Here is a 23,027-nt window from a genome sequence, read left to right as displayed (position 1 = left end):
TTTGAGGATGACTCAGATATCTTCAGCTTGTCTAGTCTATCCTCCTGCTTACTTGCAAGTAGATAGCAATATCAGTGTTATATTCCAAGCTTTTATTATTGATCCTGACCATGGATATCATGTTTACATTCAGGAAATGTTTTAAATGGTGCAGTGCAGCAACAAAGCTTTTTCTCTGATTTCCAGTCAGCCAGAAGCTGTAATGTGTCCCTACAGTGGGTGCTCCATTTATCATATACATGTCCCCTTGTTTGTCGTTGTGCTCCTGATGTTGTGCAAGGCAAGTCTTGGCAAGTACATACAGACTGTTCCCCCTGCTTCATCTGAGTTATCCATTAACACATACGCACCTTTCATTCAACATATGTGTGTATAACTTCTTTCCTGTCCAGGCATGTATATTCAGCTACTACACAGCAGATTACAAGGGCGGTGGTATACCACACTACAGGACTGAATTCTTACCTAGAACTGAGCTTCTCAAGTGTGTCATTGCAAAGATTAACTTTGCCTCCTTCACGTGTGCCGTGAAGGAACACGTATGCTTCTGTGCCCCTTCTGGGTGGTTAGATTCCAGAAAGGGATAAGTTGTACCTCATCCCAGACTATACTAAATTCTTTTTGCAACTCAAAACTCCATGGCCAGGAAATGGATGTTTAGGTATAAATTGCCTGGCTGGATTAGCAATTGTATTCATATCACAGTACCGGTCACAGAATCACAGAATCGTTTAGGTTGGAAGGGACCTCTGGAGATCATCTAGTCCAACCTCCCTGCTCAAGCAGGGTCACCCAGAGCATATTGCCCAGGATCACATCCAGACGGCTTTTGAATATCTCCAGCGAAGGAGACTCCACCACCTCTCTGGGCAACCTGTTCCAATGCTCTGTCACCCTCACAGGGAAGAAGTTTTTTCTCAGGTTCAGATGGAACTTCCTGTGGTTCACTTTCTGCCCGTTGCCTCTTGTCCTGTTGCTGGGCACCACGGAGAAGAGGCTGGCCTCATCCTCTTGACACTCCCCCTTCAGATACTTGTACACGTTGATGAGATCCCCTCTCAATCTTCTCTTCTCCAGGCTGAACAGGCCCAGCTCTTGCAGTCTTTCTTCAGAGGAGAGGTGCTCCAGCCCTCTAATCCTCTTGGTAGCCCTCCACTGGACTCCCTCCAGGAGTGCCATGTCTCTCTTGTACTGGGGAGCCCAGAACTGGACACAGTACTCCAGGTGAGGCCTCACCAGGGCTGAATAGAGGGGCAGGATCACCTCCCTCCACCTGCTGGCAACATTCTGCCTAATGCACCCTAGGATCCCATTGGCCTTCTTGGCCACAAGGGCACACTGCTGGCTCATGTTTAACTTGTTGTCCACCAGCACTCCCAGGTCCTTCTCGGCAGAGCTGCTTTCCAACAGGTCAGTCCCCAGCCTGTCCTGGTGCATGGGATTATTCCTGCCTAGGTGCAAGACCTTGCACTTGCCTTTGTTGAACTTCATGAGGTTCCTCTCCGCCCACCTCTCCAGCCTGTCCAGGTCCCTCTGAATGGCAGCACAGTCTTCTGGTGTGTTAGCCTCTCCCCCCAGTTTAGTAACATCAGCAAACTTGCTGAGGGTGCACTCTGTCCCTTCCTCCAGGTCATTGATGAATATATTGAACAAGACTGGGCCCAGGACTGACCCCTGGGGGACACCACTTGCCACAGGCCTCCAACTTGACTCTGCGCCATTCACCACAACCCTCTGAGCTCGGCCATCCAGCCAAATCCAACAAATTGGTCAAATCCAACAAATCTGAAAATCTTGCTTAACACCTAATAGCAGAGCTGAAGATATGCCTAGTCAGTTCCACACATGTCTTTATCAACATTTAAGCCCAATCTAAGCTCGCAGAATTTTAACAAATTAGGATGGTTTGAGGTGGAGCAATTCTCAACAAAATATTAGAAAGAGAAAATAAGTCATTGATCATTCAGGAGTCCTTTGAAAATAGTAAAAAATGGGCAAAAATACTATGAAAAAAAGTGCTAGAGCACTTATGCTCATTTTGCATTATTAATTTTCTACCTAAGGTCTAGATGAAGGATAATCAATCTGTAGAATATAAATAGATTGCTATTGTCACTTCAAGCAAACGTTAATATTATAAGCCAATAACATAGAATACATTATTCAGTTATCTCTCCATTCAGCTGAGCCATCAACACTGCAGACCCTATTCTTCTGAGATTTTTTATGTTCATGGTAATTTTGCTGTGGGTTCTCAATTTTTCTAGTTTGCCGTCTTGGGGTCAAACCTATATCCCAATGGGATATAATTAGAGTTGGCCCAAGGAGCTGGAGAAGTCATTGCAGATAATCCAGTCTGACAATATGCTGAGGAGGGCAGCAACACAAAAGCACAGGAGGTGGAGTTCAGAATATTTGGTGGGACATTATCAGTGAATTAAGCAGCTGCATGATTACTGTCATGGCTTTGGATTTCAATTATTAGCCATACTCATGACATCCCATGACCTTTTTGCTTTTCATGCAGTTAATCCATGAATATTTAGAAATAAACCTTTGATTTAGGTGGACTATTTTATCTTTGCTTGGTTTTGTAAATGCTAAGAGCTGACAACCTCAGCTGAAATCCACCAGTATAGCAGGTGCTCCTAATCTATGGAAATCAGTCCCTCTATTAAATATTAAACAATACCCAGGACTTGAGTGGTAATAATTTAACAAGAAGATGTGCATTCCCTTTTATCCTTTTGTATATATTAAAATTAATTTCAGACAAGGTAAACTGACCACCACTGAATTCCTGAACCTGACATGTATGTCAACACTGAAAAATATATTCTCCTCCTTTCTTCCTCTCCATTCTCCCCTGCTCTTTCGTAGACATCCCTTTCTTTTAACTTTGAAAACTAGAGAACAACTGATTTGAGCTGCAGTCTGAATAACAGATTTATCTGAAAAAAATTGGTCCATTTTCCGAATCAAGAGAATTTCTTTAAACGTATTTGGTGCCAAACAGTAGCAAATAACACAACATCACTGTATTTTTAATGTACTTCCACCATCCGGCCATTTTTCAGGATTCTTTCCCACATTTGGAGGACTGATGAAATGATTGTTTATTTTCTGTTTCATCACTCCTACTGCCCCAAAGTAACATCAGCAAAATCACATAGATGTTTGCTTATGACGTATACCTTGTGGGCAGTAGTAGCAATATGCTTTTTATTGTGTCTAAAAATGAAAATCTTTTGGGCTAATGACATTGAATTTATGGGGTTTTGAGTCAACTTCCTCCATAAAACTGTGTCACAGTTTAATTTCATACCCACTGTGAAAGCTCAAACAAATGGAAATAATGTCTTGTATCCATGGTAACAAATGAGATACACTTTACCTGAATTTGAGATGGAAATTGAATTAACTTGTCACTGCTGCATAGGTGGTATTGCCTTCAATTTATTTCTATATGAGAACACACATACCAAGAAGATCACTTTTTAAATGACTCTATTTTTCAGCAGTGTTCGGTATTCCCTAAGAAAGTCTGTGATCTCAAGGAAGGATGTTTTAGTTGTAACTATTTTTGCAATACTTCACAACACAGCTGTATGAATTTTTTAAATCTCATCTCCCTTTCTGAAATGTTTTACCAGATAAATGACTATAGGTAATGCAGAAAATATCACATAGTAGTGTTGCTTAACACTTGCCATTATAAGGCTCAATTTTCAGTCGATATATAACTTCTCCAAATTTTAACCATTTACATTAACATATTCCATGTGGAGTAGCAAGCAGAATTCTTCTGAAAATTTTTCAACAAAAGAAAAGCTCAAGAAAAAAACAGGATAACTACATTCTCCTTCTTTACCATCCAATAAAGAAAGTTCTTGAGGAAATGCACTTGTCACCTTTATGCTTTGAAGCAAGGACTCAGAATGTGACAGTCAGTCGGTATTAAGTCAATGATGTGGCTTCCAGATCCTTTCAAAATTTTGTCTTAAATTAGCAAAGTTACAAGCCTTTGAAAAATCTCAGCCACACAGAAGATGGTACTCATTAGCACTAGTCTATATAAGTTTTACATTTTTACAGAGTATCCAGGGTCACTCATGAACCATCTCCATAGCACAACACCAATGCAATGTTTTAAGACTCAAGTTAGTCCTAAGTCTACAGAGCACAGCTCAGCTCCTGCAAATATTCCAGCTCCTTTAGCATGGATGTCGACTGGAACTAATTAGCTCCACTTTTTCATCAGGCTTAATCAGTCAAGGTGTGATGCCATGCTTGCACAGCTATACTGGTTCCTGAACAGGTCTATTTGCTAACAGTTTGGTAATTCTGGACAGTGCTGCATTGCATGGTATAAATATGCCATGATCATGTTTTTTCGCCTCACAGCTCCCTGAGCATGATCCGATATGAGCTGAAATGAAGCTCCTGTCTTCAAGAGACAGATCCAGAAATTTATGTGTAACTCATGCTTCTGCCTATGTTTTCTCCAAGACACACAGGTGCCTACAGTTCTGCTATTGCACATGCCAGGGTGTATTTGGGGTGCTTAAGAGGCGACTCAGCACCCGGGTGCCCCAGGGATCCTAATTCATTAGCTGGACTCAGACCAGACTGCTAACATGCAACAACAACACAAGCTCTCGTTCATTGGCAGTGGCACACAAAAGCCTAGCCGTGGGGGTCACTCCGTGAGGAGGGAGCAGGTGTGGGCACCTGAAAAAATTAGCGCTTGAGGTGAAAAGCAAAAACAACAGAAACAGTCCTGGGTGGTAGGCACAGAGTTGACATAAAGGCTGATACACTGATACTGCTGCCAGTGACTCTGTTAGCTCTGAATGTCTCAGCAGGAGGCTGAACAGATTTTGACCCTGTTAATGACCCACATAGGTGTCACTGATGCAACATGATCAAAGTCCTCTTTTGTCTTGCCTTCTTTTTTTCCCTGGAACAGCATCAATTTCACTCAAACAGCGATGCAGACTGCAAACTTGAGCACTCAAAAGCCAGGAACTGCCAGAACTGCTGCCTGTGTATTTTGCTTCATATATCTCAGGAACTCTTCCTCACTCAGTGCTCCAGACAGATTGCACAATAAATTGTCACCTATTCAGTATTTTCCTCTCCTCATTGTTCAGTATGCAACACAGGGTCTTACTGTGAAGGCCACATTACTCCTAGCATTTCCTACCTACTGAAATCTAGCTTTTACAGTTTACTCATCATTTAGCAAGTGTAATAAATAGCACATACATCTGAGAATTATACACCTCATTTGAAAGGGCTCTGATAAATGCCAGCTGATTTTAGCAATCGTTTCAGGCTTTCAGAGTCCATGTTCGTCCAGGGAGGGATGGCTTATTCTGTGACATGCCTCACTGCTATGACCTGGAGAGTGAGTAGACCTACTGGAGTACGTTGCAGCTTCCTCCTCATACTTGTAGTTCCCTCTGGAGGAAGATGACCAATGCACATATTTGATGGCAAGGACTATGGAGTGCACATCGCCTCCACAATATAGCCAGTTACTGGGAGCGAGATTAGGCCCCTCTTGTATAAACAAGCTGACACAAGGCTGCATCTCTGTCCAAATTCTGAGCAAGACAATATACAACTAATGTACAGTAACCATTTTGAGTAGGAAATTCAAAATTAGCTAGTGTTGTCCTCATTGTGCTGCCATTGAAAAGAATTGGATTTTCTACTATTCCTTTCCACTGGAACAGAGCTAGTACTGTGCCAGACGTTGGATTGTTTCAAATCTCCTTGCAGGGCTAACAAAAGTTTTCCCATGAAAGATGACATTGCTCAGGTCTTTCCTATCTTATCCTCTCTGAAAAATCTTTCTCTTACAAGTAACAGAAGAGCTGACTATCGCTACAGTTCACTCTCCTTCAGTGGGAGCAAGGAGGAAAAGCACATTTCTGTCCAGGATGCTTTCAACATCTAGTAGGATGGGCCATCAAGAGGCTTTTTTTCCACCTCATTCTTCCACCCAATCTACTACCTATTAAATTCCAGTAAACTTCAGGTGACATTTAGCTCTGCAGTTCTCAGATGCTTCACAGATGTTCAACTGTAAACTGTCACATCCTTTCCTTTCTCTCACATGCAAACCTCCCAAAATGTCAGAAGTCACAGATGCATTTGTAGATGGCTGAAAACTGCTGAATCCAGTGACATGTGAGTGCCATGACCAGTATAACTACCATTCACCCTTAAGTATACGTGCTCTAGCAGTTTAGTACTCAGATTAACATCATTGTCAGGTAGATGGCCCGTATTATAGTTATATTTATTAATATGTTCTGAATGCGGAGGAGCTTTGTAATCTTTTTTATCCCCCTGCCTTTAGCTCACCAAACATCTCTTCAGCACACAACTTACCCAATGTACTTATGCACAACTATAAACTGATTCTTCTCTAAATGTGGTATTAAAGAGAAGAGTAAATAAAAGAGATAAAAAACATTACCCCTTGGATTTGCTTTTTACCTGCTGAATAAATAGACCAGAATAATTAAGCTGGAAATATTTCTATTACTCTCACTGTATGAATTCCAATTAGATCTTTCTATTTTCCTATAAAAGCAGCACTGGGGTAGTAATGGCAATATTGATCATCATAGATAATTTTATGGGGCGACGGATAAGAGATAAGTGCAAGGGACAGTACCCCGTGCCTGGAAGTGCTCTTCCAGGCCTCTCTCCTATCCTCTTCTCATCATACAGTTGATATTTGGAATCTGGTAAGAGATATGTCTGCTTTCAAGACAGAGAGAAATGTTCCCATAAGTATTCTCTTTGTTTCTCTGTGTTTTACAGGGCTCTGTACTATACAGAGCACATTCAGACTTTCAAAAAATACTTAGTCTTTCTGATTATATAAAAAAAAAAAAGGAGAGAGCAGCTGGCAATTAAGTGCTAATTATTTACCAGATCTCAGACAAGCCAAATGGGTTCTCCTCTATATTTAACAACCTTTTCTTATTGAAAGTAGTGTTTAACTTCCCACTTCTGCCACCATCTCCTCAGCAGTGTTAAGGGAAGTGTAAATAAGGACCTGCAGATGCTTTAAGCATCATATTCTCTACAGCCACTCTGAAAGTGGTGAAATGGCGGAGGATAGAACTGTTGTAGCGTCTTGCATGCTACAACTGGTAATGCTAAACAGAGAGCGACAGCAAGAATAAGCATGTTGGAGAGAAATAATCTAGTGCGCACATTTCATTTCAAATATAAAACAAATCAAATAGTATCTACATTGACATGATAGTGTACTCTGGTGCTGGTGAAGTACAGTTCTTGTAAGTTTTACGGTCCAACAGTGTTACATAGATGCTTTAAAAGATTACTAAACACTAGAGATGCCTTGCTGATTACATAGTTTCCAAAAGCATTTGATGTTTTCAGTAGTAGGAACTCTGCTTTCATTACTAGGAACTTTGTTTCAATGAGAATAACACTGAAATTGACTATCTTCCCTGATGTCACTTGTTCTCCTAGCCAAAATGTGTCAGGTGTTTTTATTCTCTTTTAAATAGATTAAATATCTCTTCTTGAATTGGAAAATTAAAATTAAAAAAAATGCTTTACTAAGAAGGAGAGTGGCATATCATGCTCCTTCGCAATCCTTGAAAGAATAGATGTGGTCATAACAGTTCAAATGCCCTTGCCTGATGATGAGGTATCAACAATGGATGGGTACAGGTGGAAGGCTGAAGAAGAGGAGGTTGCTATGAATAGACGATCATGTCTTCTTTTGACTGTGAATCATACCAGCTGCCAACTCGTTGCCTTGTAGGACAGATGCAAGGGCAGAGGGAACATGACCGTTCATCTGGGATCAGCCCTCTTCCTTTAATCCTGATCAGAGGAAATTATAAGTCCCCCTGCTCACTCACCTATTGCCAGTAAAAGTCAATAATATGCCAATCACTTCATTTAACAAAGGTAGGAGGTAACTTTTTGGCCAAACTTCTCCCTTCTGCAGGGCACCATGAAAATCAAAGACCTCATGTAATCTGCTGTAAAAGTCAGATCCCAGAGGAGGATCCCTGATATTAGTGCTAAGTTGATACTTAGATACTAATAGATGTTAGTAAGCTGGGAGGATTTCACTTCTAGGAGGAAGGATGGATCCTTTAAGGACCCTAACGACTTAAATCTTTTCCTCATTTGCTGTAGCAGTCTGTAACTGACCTAAGAGAATTTACGTTTCCTGACCGGAGCAAAAGGTATGCTTAGAACTTACTTGACAAACAAAAGCTGATCAAGCTGGCTTGATTTCTAAGCCATCCATTCCACCATTTGTTCCCTCTGTTGATCTCCTGTCCAGCCCCAAATACTGCCTCTTGTCATTGGTATGGCAGAATAACCATGCCTCATAGAAACAGAAGAAGTGAGATCTGATTATCTATTACCTATTAAATATTCTTTAGAATCATAGAATAAGGAAAGTCAGAAGAGACCTCTGGCAGTCGCATATGTTAATCCTCTGCTCAAAGCAAGGCCAGCTTTGGAGTTGTATGAAGTTACTCAGGGCCTTGTCCTGCTGAGTTTTGTCTCCAAGGACGTAGAGCACACAGCTTCTCTAAGCCCTTGTTCCAATGTTTGGCTAGCCTAGCTGTGAAATATTTTCCTTCTATGTATGTAACAAAAATTTTCCTTGTTGCAGTTTGTGTCTATTGACTCTCAGCCTTTCACTGTGCACCTCTGAGAAGAGCCTGACTGCATCTTTTCTGTAACCTCCCTTTAGGTAGTTTTAGTGTCTCATCTGTCTGTCTTCTGATTCGATATTTCTTGAGTTCAGTCTTGCCTGCTCTTGTTCTGAGTACAGTAAAGCTGCTGGACCTCTGCAGTCCATCTAGTAGCACGGGGAGGAGGGAGTAGTAAACACCTTCCTAAGCAAGTGGTAGGACAGGGTTCTTCAGTAGTGCCACTGTACACCCTCACCCATCAGGGGTTGAGCATCACGTGCGCTCAGTGTCCCATACCTCTCATAGCAGGTTAAGCTGCTAGCATGAAGCTAACGTGTTTAGCATACTTTTTTTCCTCTGGCCAGAGAAACAAGAAAACTCACTTCAAGGTGGATCCCTGACAAGCAGGAGCTGGCTTGTTGACCCACATGCAGCTTTCCAGCAGCTCAGGCCCAGAGTTGGAGAGTCAGGGCTTGGATTGTTTTATGGTAGCAAACCCCAAGATCCATCCCAACAGTGTCATCCCTATGTGTCCCCTATGTTCATATGACACAGGCAGACCCTGAGAGATGGTAAGGGTGAGAAACGTTGCTCTAGTACACTGTGTTTCATTTCACTCTCTCCAAAGAAACCTACACTCATATTCTTTATTTTAATCATGCCCTGTCATACATTAGGATGGCACATATGTTACTGTTAGTGTGGCAACATGGCTAACTTCCTTGAGGGCTCATTTCTAAAGCATCTTTGATTTGTCTTTCACGTTCTTCTGTTTCCTTGGTGATTTGTCTGGCCTCATCAGCGTCCTGTTACTAATGCATATTTGCTCAGCTGGGAAGTCACTTTCTCATTATTCAAGCCTGCCATGTGCTGGCCACTTGTGATATGAAATCTTGACTTAGAAATAGAGAAAAACAGTCTTACAGCTAGTCCACGGAAGTACTGGCAAAGGGATCTGTAATTTTATTTTGCAATAGATTATGCAGCTGAGGTTTCATTTTAACTCATTATTTCTTTTTCTTCTACCTAATGAGGATTCTACCCAGAAAAGTTTACCATCCTTCCTCCATTTATTTGTAAATAGTTTCTAAGACTTTTGAAACACATTTTCCCTTACTGATGTTTGTCTTCTTCCACTTGGCAAACTATAACTTCTTTTTCGTTCTGTAAAATAAAGATGGAATTGACCCAATGAGGTTTGCATTGGGAGGGTGGGAGGGGAAGCGAAAGAATAAACCCCCAGAAATTGCTAGCTTAAGTAAGTGTTGTAATCTTTAGGTGATCTCTGAGGTCCTTTCAATGCCTATAGTTTCATAGTTTTTAGATCTCTGATTCCAGTGTAGTACAGGAGAAATGGTTACCCTGTTGCATAAGTAGAACTGTTTCCCCAGGTCAGTGTTTATTATTCAAGCCTTAGTTTCCTCAGTACTGAAAATGGTAACCTTGGGTGGGAACTAGCCTGCCTATTTGAGGCACATAGTTTTAGGCACCTAGTGAATCAGATCTCCCCATTCTTCCTGTACAGGAATGTACAATTATTCCCCATAGGTAGTCAATGTAATATGTTACCCACCAAATATTACATGGATAGGAGAATTCGGTTTGCTTAAGTTCACTAGGTGTCCAAGTTGTCCATTCAATTGAGTTGACTCTGTTAGGCTGAGTAACACCATCCACCTTTAACTAATATGGTTGTTTCTGAAGTGTTTGCCACATGTCTTTTTGGGATGCACTGTAGTTGCTCCAGAAACTGAAGGAAAAATCTGTGCCTCCTTCATGTGACTGAACTGAATAGGTTTGCTGTAACTATCTGTTACCCTGTGGTCAAGATAGTGCTCCCACCTCACAGATGTTCTTTTGTCTGATCTTCTTTACTTCTCTCTCTTTTAATATCTTTGTAACCTTTTCATATTTCTGTTTAAACAGCTGTAGAGAAAACCATCACCAAAATACCAGGGGCAGGACCATTCAGCTGTATAACCGTTAAACTTGTGGAAAATGCTGGTTTTCCTTTTTTATTATTCTGTCAGCCTTACAGTATCTTAAGTACAGCCTCAGGCTTTGTGGTCTCTTCTGATCTGCCCCGATTTCTTAGTATACTGAGTTGATAGTTTCATGCTGGAAACCATGCTTTCCTTTTGAGAGACTTCTATGTCTTACTCGGCTGTATGTGTGCCTGCACTTGTACATATGTCCATAATTTATATATAAAAGTACACATGTAACACTGCCTTTTGGGGAGAAATAAAAAACCATGGACATGGAGGAGAAGAGGAAAGAGAAGGACAGTAGCTGCACAGTGATACAAAACAGCAAGCTATTACTTTCCCTTTAGGGATTCTCATATTTTTTGAGTCATTGTGTTAGCATGCTGTTAGCATTCTTGGCCACCCTGGCACCACATTGCACACAGTCTGAGTAATTCAGCTGGCTTCCATAATGCCTTCTGCATTTAATGCTTCAGAAGCTACGCATGTTAGTTTAAGTTGGTAATTTTCTGTCTGCACTTTTGATATCTACAAAATATGGGTGGTACTGGACTGTTTCTAACAGAGTTTTAGCATTGGAGGTGGGAATGTGTGAAAAAAACAGAACAAAACACACAAGCGCACACTCTTCCCTCCCATATAAAGAAATTAGCTACCCGCTTATGTGCAGGCAGGAATTTGGTTCTCATGAATGAAATAAGCTTAGCACTGGAGAGTGATGCTTTCCATTTCTGTACGGAGCTGCTCCAGAGGTGATGCTGGAAAAAGCAAGCTATCTTGCATTGTTTGCCTAAAATACATCTATTTACCTCAGAGAGACCTCTTGTAGGTGAATTCTGTCCCCTTTCTTACCTCCTCTCTGGAAATGCCAGCAGTAAGGAGCTACCAGTGATTTCTACCAGTCTGAGCTGAACCTACCCCCGGATTTCATCTCTTAGGCACCACCCAGTGGCCACTGCGACAAAGGGTTGTGATTGCATCTAGACCAGCTGAGCTTCCCCACTGAGGCTGGTGCTGGTGGAGCTGTACGCTGTGTGGGTGCCTTGCTCCAGGATCTTCAGAGCTGTTCCTGTGAAGAACCTCATTGGCATTGCACGACATTTTCCAGACCCCTTTCATTTACCACTCAGCCCTGGATACACTTACCTGCTGATTTCAGAAGCTGACTTCTCCCCTTTTTCTTACCCCTTTATCTTGGAAAGCCTTTCCAGAGTGTGGTGCTGGCCGTTCCTTGACCTTCCTCAAAAATCCTCTCCTCACTACAACACTCCCTAAATCAATTATTTTTTAGGTCAGGTTTTGTATGAGTTGTGTGCTCTTGGTGCTGGTAGCCTTTCCTCCCTTTGGCAGAAGGCTACAGCCAACCTCTCCACTTCTCAGCATGGGCGTGCAAAAGTAATATTTTTGACTATAATATCACGTCTCCACACTGAGATGCTTTTCTGTCTCCTGACACCGGGATTTTGGCTCAGGGAATAGACCATTGCATAACTTGTGGTGGACTTCAGAGACCCAGGAATCACATGAAAGTGCAGAAACACTGATCTGGAAGACAATAGAAAAATGAGCAATGTGTTTCCTGAGTGTGTAACCAAGAAGTCTCTCCTTTTCCTGAGAGAACTGAGGAACTGCTGACTGCAGAGAATGCCATATCTTTGCCACAACGTTTGGGGACATCAGGACTGAAGAAAACGGCCAGAGAGGTTTCAGGTTGAAGGAGGGGCCATTTTGACAGCTCTTCTAGCAGAAGAACTGAGACAAGCCAGCAGGACACAATAGGTGGGAAACAGCATAGCAAATGTTGTGTGTGGCTGGGTAAGGGGAAGCTCTGGCAGAAAGGCTGGATGACATGACGAAGTAGGTGGAACAGGATCAGACAGCACAAGAAATAAAATCAAAGGAGACCAATTTTGAATTTTAATTGATTGTAGCATACATTTGCAAGTCATCTGAAAGGCAAAGGAAATATCTATAGGATCAATTTTTAATAAGCACATTTATGTGAAAAACAAAATAATTCTGAATAATTAAATATCAGTGTCTTGGCATCATTCCTTACAGTGTTTATGGAGTGGCTATCTGTTTATAAGTGGCATGACTGCAGTCCCTATAATGAAACTTGCTTCATTCTTCCCCACAGAAGATCCTCATTTGATTTGCTTTTAATTTTGGCCAACTTCACGTGTTTGTGCAGGAGTTTTTCAAGCTGATCATCTGTTTCAGGCTGATATTTTTTTCTGTCAAAGCTACTTTGTCATTTCTGAAAGTAAGACTAGAAGGGAATGTTATGTTGTTTGGCAGGTATAATTTCTTGTTATAACTTATTGGTAGTGGCATCAACCACTCAGGAAAAAAACATCTCAGAACCTGGCCCACGCAAAAGGGGCAGGTTCTGTAGCTTTTATAGATAAACATCAAGGAGAGAAAGAAAAGAAGGTTAAACTTCCAGGGAACAGCTACAAACATTCCCAGCTGTAATTCTGGCATCTTAGGGGGTTCAGTGGGAAGGTTCCAGCGCTGTGATTACAAAACCTTACATGTGATCAGGAATGTGGTACCTTAGTTACAGATATTCCCTTTTCCATCCCGATGAAAAACAAACCGATTTGTGGCCTTTCAGCATAGCTGGTGCAACCACAGTAAGCCTGAAATAGTTGACAATTTAACCACTAAAGCTCCTAGGAGTTTTGTCTCATATTCAGAGCTTCACAGCTCATGCCGTGACCAGAGTGTTTGCACTGTCTTGCCATGGGGAAACTGATTGCCCTGGATATTTTCCTGGAATTGCTCCTCCTGGCTGATCTAGAGCCAAGTACAAGGATGCAGAGCAGTGAGCAGCTCTCTCCTTTCAGTGATTGTCTTCCACACCTCCACTTCCTGCCATGCTCAGGCAGTTTTGGAAGATGTCTCCTCAAACATGAAACAGATAAAGTCAGGATCAAGGGAAGAAGATTATAATTGGACTAAATCACAGTGGGAGATAGCAGTGGGAGATGTGAGATTTAAACAGTGGCAGTTTGAGGAGCTAGTTTGCTGTACATAAAAATTGTCCACGGGATAACCATGTCCATGGGGAAGGGGATTTCAGTCTTAGTGACAAAAGTGTAACAAGGTCAGCCTGGAAGTGAGAATTGGTCTCCCATTTGCGATAGTCATTAAATAGTGAAAAGGCCTTCCGGTAGCAGAGGTAGACTTAAAACTCACTTGAGATCTTCCACATGACATTTGATATTGATATTGTTCAGACAGGTAGGCTCTAGGATATCTCCCAGGAACTGCAGTAAAATATCTGAATGAAGATGAAGGTGCAGTCTGGAAGATGGTGATGTTGTCCTTGGTTCTGCATATCCATTCATATCTTTCAGAAGCTGTGGGGCAAATAGGATATCCTGTACAGTCCTCCCCAGACTCCCTAGTGCTAAGAACACTGCATTGAGACAGTGATGATAATCACATCTCATGCCTCAAGATTTCAGCTGGTTGCCTTGAGAGGCAATGAAGGACTTCCCTCCCCCATGTACTAACTGGCTAGATGCCAAGAAAACACATGCAAAAACCCTTATTTACTGTGAGGGCGGTTGAACTTTGGAATAGGTTGCTCAGAAAGGCTGTGGAGTCTTCATCCTTGGGGATATTCAGAACCTGACGGGACATGGCCCTGGGCAATCTGCTCTAGCTGACCCTACATGAGCAGGTGTTCGGACCAGATGATCTCCAGAGCTCCCTTCCAGCCCCAACTATTTTGTGATTCTGTGATTCTCGGCTTTATAAAAAGATTATTTCGTTCAGTTTGGCTCCTCAATTTGAATCATCAGAGACTGGCTGCAATGGCAAGACAGAATCGCCTAGAGAAGACTCTCAGGCATGGAGACAGAAACTTCTTTTTCTTAGGCTACCATTGTCCAGTTCAGGTGCATAGGGTTAAACAGGTTAGGCCTGGGAAGGAGAGGACATTCCACCAAGCCCTGTTAGGTGACACATCTGCTTGCCACACCTCAGATATCTCGTTAGCATTCTTGAAAGGGCTTCAGTTAGCTGGTGTCTGTATGTTCTGCTTCTCCTCTGGGGACTAGTGTCCCTTAGTCTTTCTAAAGTGCAGACATCAACTAGAGCTATCCTTCATGAAGCTTAATGATCTGTAATAAACAGGAGGTTAGATGAGGTGACCTAACGGTCCCTTCTGGCCTAAAATGTAAATGTTTGAAAAGTTATAACTCTGCTGAGGAGCCACATGGGTATCAGTGTGTGTGACATACGACTGTATACACAAAAATTCAGTGTGTCTTCTGAAAATGTAGGGACTGGTACCCAACAAGCAAGGTGAACATAGCTCTGAGGTAGCAATCCATCCCTGCTCAGGAAACACCAGAAATAAAGCTTCCCATGCAATATTTGGTTGGTTAATAGGCTCAGTGGAGCAGAACTTGTTTTTTCATGTACAATTTTGAGATTCAAAATGCTTTTGTGCCATGGTAGAGTGGAGTAAATGCACATACCTGAATGTCTCTTAGAGGCTCTCAGGGAACAGTCCAAGGAGTGAGATCCAACAATGAGCCCACCCAGCTGGATTGTAGAGTGTGTAAGATATAATCAGACATATACCCAAGTGGATTTTTACTGCAGTGCCTGAATGATTTGACTCCAATCATCAAATTGGTGTTCACTTATACCACAGCTACCAATAGCTCTGCCAAGCCCTGAAGTGTCAAATGTTTCCAAGCTGCTCTTAAAACAATCTTGGTGCTGCAACAGAAACAGAGTCCTTTGATGCCTGGGACTTCCAGTGTGGTGGGACAAGGCCAAGGTGTGTTTCTAGGTTACTTGTCTGGGACCGACTGAATGCTGAACACTTGCAACTTGAATCAGAGCTGCCAGTGCTAAGCACACCATAAAGTAAGCCTCAGATGGTTATAATGTGGAAGATCAGTAACTCAGGTTATTAAAGCAATTGTTAATTCAAGTAGTGCTTAAAAAAAGAGCGTAAGCAGAGCAATATGTTGCCCCAGCAATTCAGACTTTCCTTTCTTGAGGACAAAGGGAAAGCACAATAAACTCCTTTTTAATCTCTTAGTTGTCTTCTCTTGCTCTTTAGCAGTGTCTAACATTCATCAAGTCAAAACAGAAATATATAATTCTTTCAGAATTAATTAAATCTACTGACCTGCTCTTGACAGTCACAATAAATCTGTGCAGAACATAGAGCTAGCCAAAATGAGAGGATGTGGACTTTTACATATGTCCCTGCATTCCAGAAATTATCTTCATAAAAATAGTTTTTGGTCATAGCTTTTTGTTTCGACAATGCAGATCAACAGTCTTCATGGCTGATGTATTGATTGTAGGGCATCAGTCTTACTGATCTAATAAAATAACACAACGCAAGGAAAAACGGAAAGCTTTCTTCTTGGCAACTCAGTGTGAAAGCTTTCCAGAATATTGCTTTGCATAGAATGAAAATGGCTTTGGGCCAATAACTAATTATATTAAAGGGCTGTGCTTTTAAATTATTTATGTACTGTAGTGTTTACCCTAGTATTATTAAAACCACCACGTATACTTCTACAAATAAGATTCTGGTTAAGATGAATGTGACAGTCCCTTAGTGGGTGATATACTGTACCAAGAGTTTCTACTTTAGTGTAACAAATAGCTTAACACACGTTAACCAATGCATTACTCGTGGAGCACTGCTGCAGGAGGAGATGCAGATGAAAATAGTTTACCTTTGGTCCATTTAGACATAGCAGATTATGCAACAATAATAAATGTGGGAGCATCCTGCAAAGCATTGTTTGAAATGAGGATTTATCAAACTGAGGATTTAAATCCTCTTTGGAACCAGACAGTGCTAACCAGAAACTTCTTTTGTTTGTGCAGCAATTGCTGAGCATACAGGAAGAATTAAATAACAAAAAATCCGAACTGGAGCAAGCCAAGGAAGAGCAAACACATACACAAGCAATGCTAAAAGTCCTGCAAGAACAGGTGAGTGTTTTTGGTGGGAGAAAAGGCTGGCTTAGGTATGCTGAGGAGGACTCAAGGCTTCACCTCCAAAATCCACAGGAGTCTGACCACTGACTATGCTGTGAGCAAGACATAACCTTATGAGGCCTGTTTCTCTGCCTTGATTAGCACTTGTAAATGCAGCTGAAGGTGACATAGAGTTACCTTCAGCTTTTACCTTTAGATTTACCTTTTTGTAAGAAAACAAAGTGAAAATGGACCCTTATTTTACACTATCCAATATTAAATTTCACATATTGAATATTGTGTTCCTCCACATAGATATCAATGAAGTGTGTTTTCTCTCTAGAGACAAATAAATTTTAGGAGAGTTAAATATACCAGAAAAGTAAAAATATTTCAAACAAAACAGATATTTCCTTTAGAGACTACTATTGGAGAAAAAGAGCTTAGAACGTCCTGTGTTATTCATGCAGATGCAAGCATACAAAAACTTTATTATGATGATATTAGAAAAGTATTTCATCAATGCACTTATTTAACCAGTGAAAAACAAGTCTCTGTAAATCAGATGATTTTATTTTATATTTCTTTGGTACTGGGGTGCTCTATGACATTGAGAACTATATGTGATAGTGTTGTCTTAAAAGTAGAGTAAAATGGGTAGTTTCACATCAAAAAGGAAATCTGGAAATCTGGAAATGAAATATCATATTTTATGTAATCCCTGCGTGTACAAATACATATTGCGTATAAAACGTATGATATTGACACACCAGAATCACAAAGTCACACACATGCTGCATAGGCACGGTCTCTGCTTTGAGACCTTATTTTGATCTTTTCTTTGTGAACTTTAAGCTGAAACATTTAGTGCCTTGGTTACTTATCTGCAGTTTCAAGACTGCAGTATCTGAATTGCTTGGATGGCAAAGATTCAAAATATTGATGGCTCTTATGTTAAATATTTTGCAGCATTAATTTCTGAATATTTCTGAAAATGGATGTATGCATTTAATATACATATTGAGAAATGCAATTACACTTATTTCAGGTTTTTTTTTTTTTAGTGCTCATTATGAAAGCTGTGGCATCATTCCACTCCTCACATTTGTTACTGAGTGTATCTAGTGACACATATATTCTAGCAACTAAAATTTTAGATTCTGGAAAAAATAAGGCTTTTATTTTCAAATACATATTCTTAGCACTTGTGTTTACAAAGATAACCTTCTAAATGAGAACTGATGCACCGCTATATTCTACAAAGTACCATGAGGAGTAATGGATCTGGCAACAGCAGAATGTTTATAAACATATAATCTGTTAGATTTCTTCACTTAATGTCACTTCACTCACATTTTTCCATAGTATTCAAGATACAGTATTACAAAATACTTAAAAAAAAGAAATAATGAAATTCCATGAAATTATCTTATATCTTGATAGAAATTAATATATGCAAAAACATGTAAGAAGATCTTGCAGTAATAGCCCCAGTAGGGACCACCAGGGCAGACTTTTGAATCTCTGCAGACTCCTACTAATTGCAAATCAAATGCATGCTCATGCTAGGCAGACAGACAAAACAGTAACGGGAAGAAAAGCACAATGGATCTGCATGTCTCTCGAGAATTAACTTTGAAATATGCCGAAGGCTGAGACTGTAAGTAGCCAGAATTCCTAAGCAGTGCTACACAGCTAGCATGCCTCTCCAGCAACCCTGAACCATTTCCAAAACTTTCCGGAATAGCAAAAGCCCTTGCAGTAATGACCCCTGCTTGCCAATGCTCACAGCTTTCCTTTATGAGCACCACAGCTCATCTGTATGTTTTATCCACATTGGGTATTGAAAATCGTATGGCAGAGTCAAGTAAATATGAACATTTCTTGTAAAAATAAATAGCAATGGGCTCCCACCTCAACTGCATTACTCCCGTTTGTAATACATTTGCTAAAACGTGCCATTTCATCTCAAGTTGATAGAGGGATTGCAGCCTGCCGCACCGCAGGCATGTTTACATGAGGAGGTGCAGCTGTGTTTGAGCACACCTGCTGCCAGCCGTGAGCTGGCTCACCAATGCTCTGATCCCATTGCTCCATCCAGCTCTATGCAGGCATAGAGGTCCTGCTGAGAGAGGTCCTATTTGCTCATACGTCATGTTGCACAACTGCAGTGAAGGGTTTCTGGATCAGATTTGGCCCCTGGCCACCAGCTCTGGTTGCCAGAGGAGTTCATGCCTGCTGGCATGTGTGTAATCAACCCCAGTTATGCAAAGAAACGGAGCTCCCTAGTGCAGGGTTTTGGTCTGGTGGCTGTGCATTTTCTCTTATCTCTTGTGTCCCTAAAGAACATATCCAAGCAAATTGATGCATCAGGGACTTGTAACTCCTTAACCCTTCTCCTTTCCTTTCAGGTAGGCCCATGGTTTTTACTGACACTAGTTCAGTGTATTGTCTCAGCATGCTCTCTGCTGGTGATATCGCACTCACTACCGACCTGCGATAGAGCCTGCCTTGGGGGTAAGGCAAGTCCTATTTTTCCAATATTGTTTGTTTTTTGAGATTTCTGTTCCTACATTTCATTATTTAGGATGTGAGAGAAGAGTGTAATTGCAACTTAAATTAAATGAAACAATATTGGAAAAGAGGGACTGTTACCCCATTAGTCTTTGGAATACAGCTGGGCATTTTCTCCCCATGAGTTTTCCACCATTATCTCCACGGGTTCGCCTCCACCTACTACCACGTTGGTTCTAGTGCAGATGTGGACACTAGCACCTTCTTGCCTGAGCTCTGACATCCATTTCAGAGCATGGCTAGCAAAAAAATGGAAGAGCTCTAGCATCCCGTCTGCATTAGAACTAAATTAACGCTGCCTGCATTATTGGAGCAGCACCAGGGCAATAATGCTGGGAAAAGGTGGTGGGGTGGAAGTCCAGCAGACCAATGTAGACTAGATGCTGAGTTCAGGCTCCAGGCAAACGAGAATGAGGCTGACGGGGGAGCGGTATGTCACCAGCAGAACGCATGTGGAGCACTGCCCAAGAAGGCAGCCATCACCAAGGGGTGGCTGCATTTTATGAACCTGAAAAAGGAAAGGCAAAAGGTGAGTAATGGACAGAACTCCCTGAGCACTTGGGAGGTGGCGTTAACATGCAGAGCAGTTTTACATACACAAGCCTGCTCTCCTGACCTCATATTCAGATGAGTAACCCAGCTGAACTCAACAGGACTGGTCATGTGAGGTGAATTTGTATAACGAAGAACTGTCAGAGTTGGGAAACAGCTCTTTCGGTGATGCCACAATGAAGAAATATCTAACCTTGGTGCTTGGCTTTTAAGTAGCCTCTGCAGCTTGTTTCTACTGGCCATCCTCACAGTGCAATGGTTTTGCAGGCAAGGTTATTTTTCAGTGCAGGAAAAACACATAACGTTCATTGGAAATGCATCACGCTGCTTTAAATTGTAGCCTTTTCAAGGGTGTTGAAAGATGAGTGTCAACTGAACTGGGGCAGCTGATGAGTTTGCAGTTCCCAGCTACCATTTGTACTGCTTTCTCAGAGATTGTCCTGCTGCTCCCCTCCTCATAAGGGCCGATTTAACTGCTTGTGCAGCAGTTTCTGAACTGGTGCAGTGTAGTGCCCTGCATATTAAGGTATACAGAGATCATGCCCCACATATCTTGGCTGCCAATCATCAGCTTGGAAACTGAGAATTTGATGATTCACAACCAGTTTAGCTGTTGCTGTCACACAGCACAAAGATGATCAGGTAAGCTAGCCATCCCTCCCCAGGTAATCAGGCAGTGGTTCTGAGTCAAACACCTAATCGAAACATAAAAGCACTCATATTCTCCTGAATTTTAGGATTGTTGTCATTCAGTGTTAGAGCTGTCTCATAAACAGTTAAATCAATCCCAACTTCTTTGGCAAAAACAGATGGAAACCAAGGAATACAGAAGGAAGTTTCGTTTATTATTCCCCATCACCCCTACCTCAAATATCTGCCTTGAATTAAGTTAGCATAAACACATGGCTCTTCAGAAATTCACCTGAAGGGTAAATGGTTCTGTACTTTTCATTTAAGTGTGCAAAGCTCCATGGCTTACCAGGTCATGACAGCTGCAGTGTCTCCTTCTTTCTGTGTTTGCTCAATCACAGGATGAACAAGTGCATATTTCTATGTGGCTGAAGACATAAGCAAGGACATTTCTTGAGTCTCTTGGTAGCGATCTCTTACAACCCCCCATGAAGTTATCCTGGATTTCCCCCCAAAAGCTAATTCAGAGGGAAAAAAGCTTTGGTTCTGATCATGGGTCTGAAACTGACGGTGTCTTCTCAGTTCTTCCTTCCATCCGTTAGTTAAAAAAGATGTTCTTCCCTTCCTTTTCCGTCATATCCAGGAGCCATGACAGTTATTTAGATGCTTCCTCAGGAAGGAAACATACAGTAGCACTCTGGCATCTTAAATAGCTCACAATATATCATTCAAAAGTAATCATTAGCAAAACACTATTTAGCTAGTGGCAACTTGCAAATATTGCAAAGTTTAAATTAATAGCAACAAGAAAGGAAAATGAAATCATTTATTATTCTTGAGAGCCAATTCTGTACATTTTTTGTGCCTTGAAACTACTTTCTAATCTTATTATTTCAAAAATAATGACCCAGTCTTATTATTTCTCTTTTTTTTGCCAACCTATCAAGCCTTAAATATGTTAGTTTCAAAATGGTTTGAGCAAAAACTCATTAGAATTATATGCTCCATCTGTTTTTCTCATTGGAAGCTTTATAAAATGCTCCCTCTAATAAATCAAAGATAACTATGTGAAATACTCAAGTAATGTGCTTGTTTTGTTTTGTTTTGTTTTGTTTTTTGTTTACTCTTTGCAGTTAAAAAGTGCCAAGGAATTAGCAGAAATCAATGGGCATGATGAATCTCAGGCAAATGTAGGTACAGCTATATGTATATATGGCTTTAGAGATATATATGCATGCTTACGTTCTTGAATTTAACATTTATGTCTTAGTGCTAAAGCTGATAGAATGGCTCAATGACTTGCACGTCAGGTTTGAAATGCCTGTTTTTTCCTGAAGCCACAGGTTCAGATCCCAGCAAACTTCATTTCGAGGTAGATAAATTGAGTTCCATGCAATTTACTTTGTGGGATTTATTTGGATGAGACTTTAACAACCAATGTCCTACTTGCTGTATGTGGGTGTTAAAGATACCATGGAAACGACTGCGAGAGAAATGCTTTGCTGTAGTGTCCTGTCCAGGATTACTCAACCTACAAAGTTATACTGTTTGTCTCTATGGCTGCCACCTTGCAGCCGAGCAAGTCTGGCTATAATTCAGTTCTGTGTGAAGTGATTCATATATGTGTATAATTTGGAAACAGTTCATTTGCATAAAAAGGGCTAAATTAATTCGTTGCATTATTACTTTGTCCAAAATTTTTAAAGGATTTGTTAAGGTCATGTTTTATAAAATCTACTGCCAATAAAAATACTTCTATTATTCCTTTAATGATTGCAGTCGAAACAGTAATTTGGATAAAGTGAGAGAGAAAAAAGGAAAACTATCCTGCTATGTTTGTAATTCAAACTATGCAGCTTTGTGCTTTGTCATAAGCATACGAAAAGGAAATTTGATTAAATAAAATGTCTTTGTCCTAGCTGAGAGAACTGGCAACAGCCTAAACACTAATATATTTTAGCATCTTTTTTAATCAACTTAAAGTGTTGTCTAATAGCTCAACTAGGAAAACAGTTGTATTCTAAACCTGAGTGGGACTCTCAAATTTAGAGAACTGCTTTGTGATAAGGAAATATTATCCTCTCTTTTTTAATCCTTTCTTGAACCTTGTTCATTTTGGTCTATTTCCACAGTGAAGTCAATAGCACCTCATAGCTCTCAGCATTCAGATAGGAGACATTCAATATCGTCTGATAGCTCCAATGAACCTACAGCTGCAGTCTGTCTGCAGAACATCTTGTTGGCCTTTTGAAAGATTTTGTTTGCAAACTAAAACAAAGACATTAATCCATCAGTGATCTTGAAATGCTCTCACTTGGTACCTGAAAACTTTTGTCTTTGTAGAACAGCTGGTTGCAAGTTTCCTAAAGCAACTTAGAAACTTAGAAATTTTCTAAGGCATCTTAGAAAGCTTGCTGCTTCTTCAAAAGTGTGGATGAGACAATGTTTTGCAGAATTGAAATGTTTTAGAGGAAAACTCTCCAAATGCTTCAACTTTTACCATTCTGATTCCTTTCCAGAAGAAAACAGGAGGGTCTAAAAATTTGATTTTTATATAAATAAAGGCTGAAATAGGGTTGAAATAAAACATTTCAACTGT

General features: G+C 40.8%; 1 protein-coding gene across 13 annotated transcripts in view; it reads left to right on the top strand.

Moving 5' to 3' along the window:
• The window catches only part of ENOX1 (ecto-NOX disulfide-thiol exchanger 1), a 374,358-nt gene that overhangs the window by 325,038 nt on the left and 26,293 nt on the right, over nt 1-23,027 (top strand). For 11 of the 13 annotated variants that reach the window (XM_068929740.1, XM_068929749.1, XM_068929748.1 and 8 more), the window contains 2 exons: nt 16,580-16,687; nt 21,562-21,618. In XM_068929740.1, the coding sequence (XP_068785841.1) occupies nt 16,580-16,687; nt 21,562-21,618 (165 nt within the window). The remainder of the gene's footprint in view (nt 1-16,579; nt 16,688-21,561; nt 21,619-23,027) is intronic. The other 2 variants (XM_068929750.1, XM_068929751.1) reach the window with 1 other exon arrangement.

Source organism: Struthio camelus, chromosome 1, assembly GCF_040807025.1.
Source record: "Struthio camelus isolate bStrCam1 chromosome 1, bStrCam1.hap1, whole genome shotgun sequence".
NCBI classification, from domain to species: Eukaryota; Metazoa; Chordata; class Aves; order Struthioniformes; family Struthionidae; genus Struthio; species Struthio camelus.
This window is presented reverse-complemented; position numbering and strand designations above follow the sequence as displayed.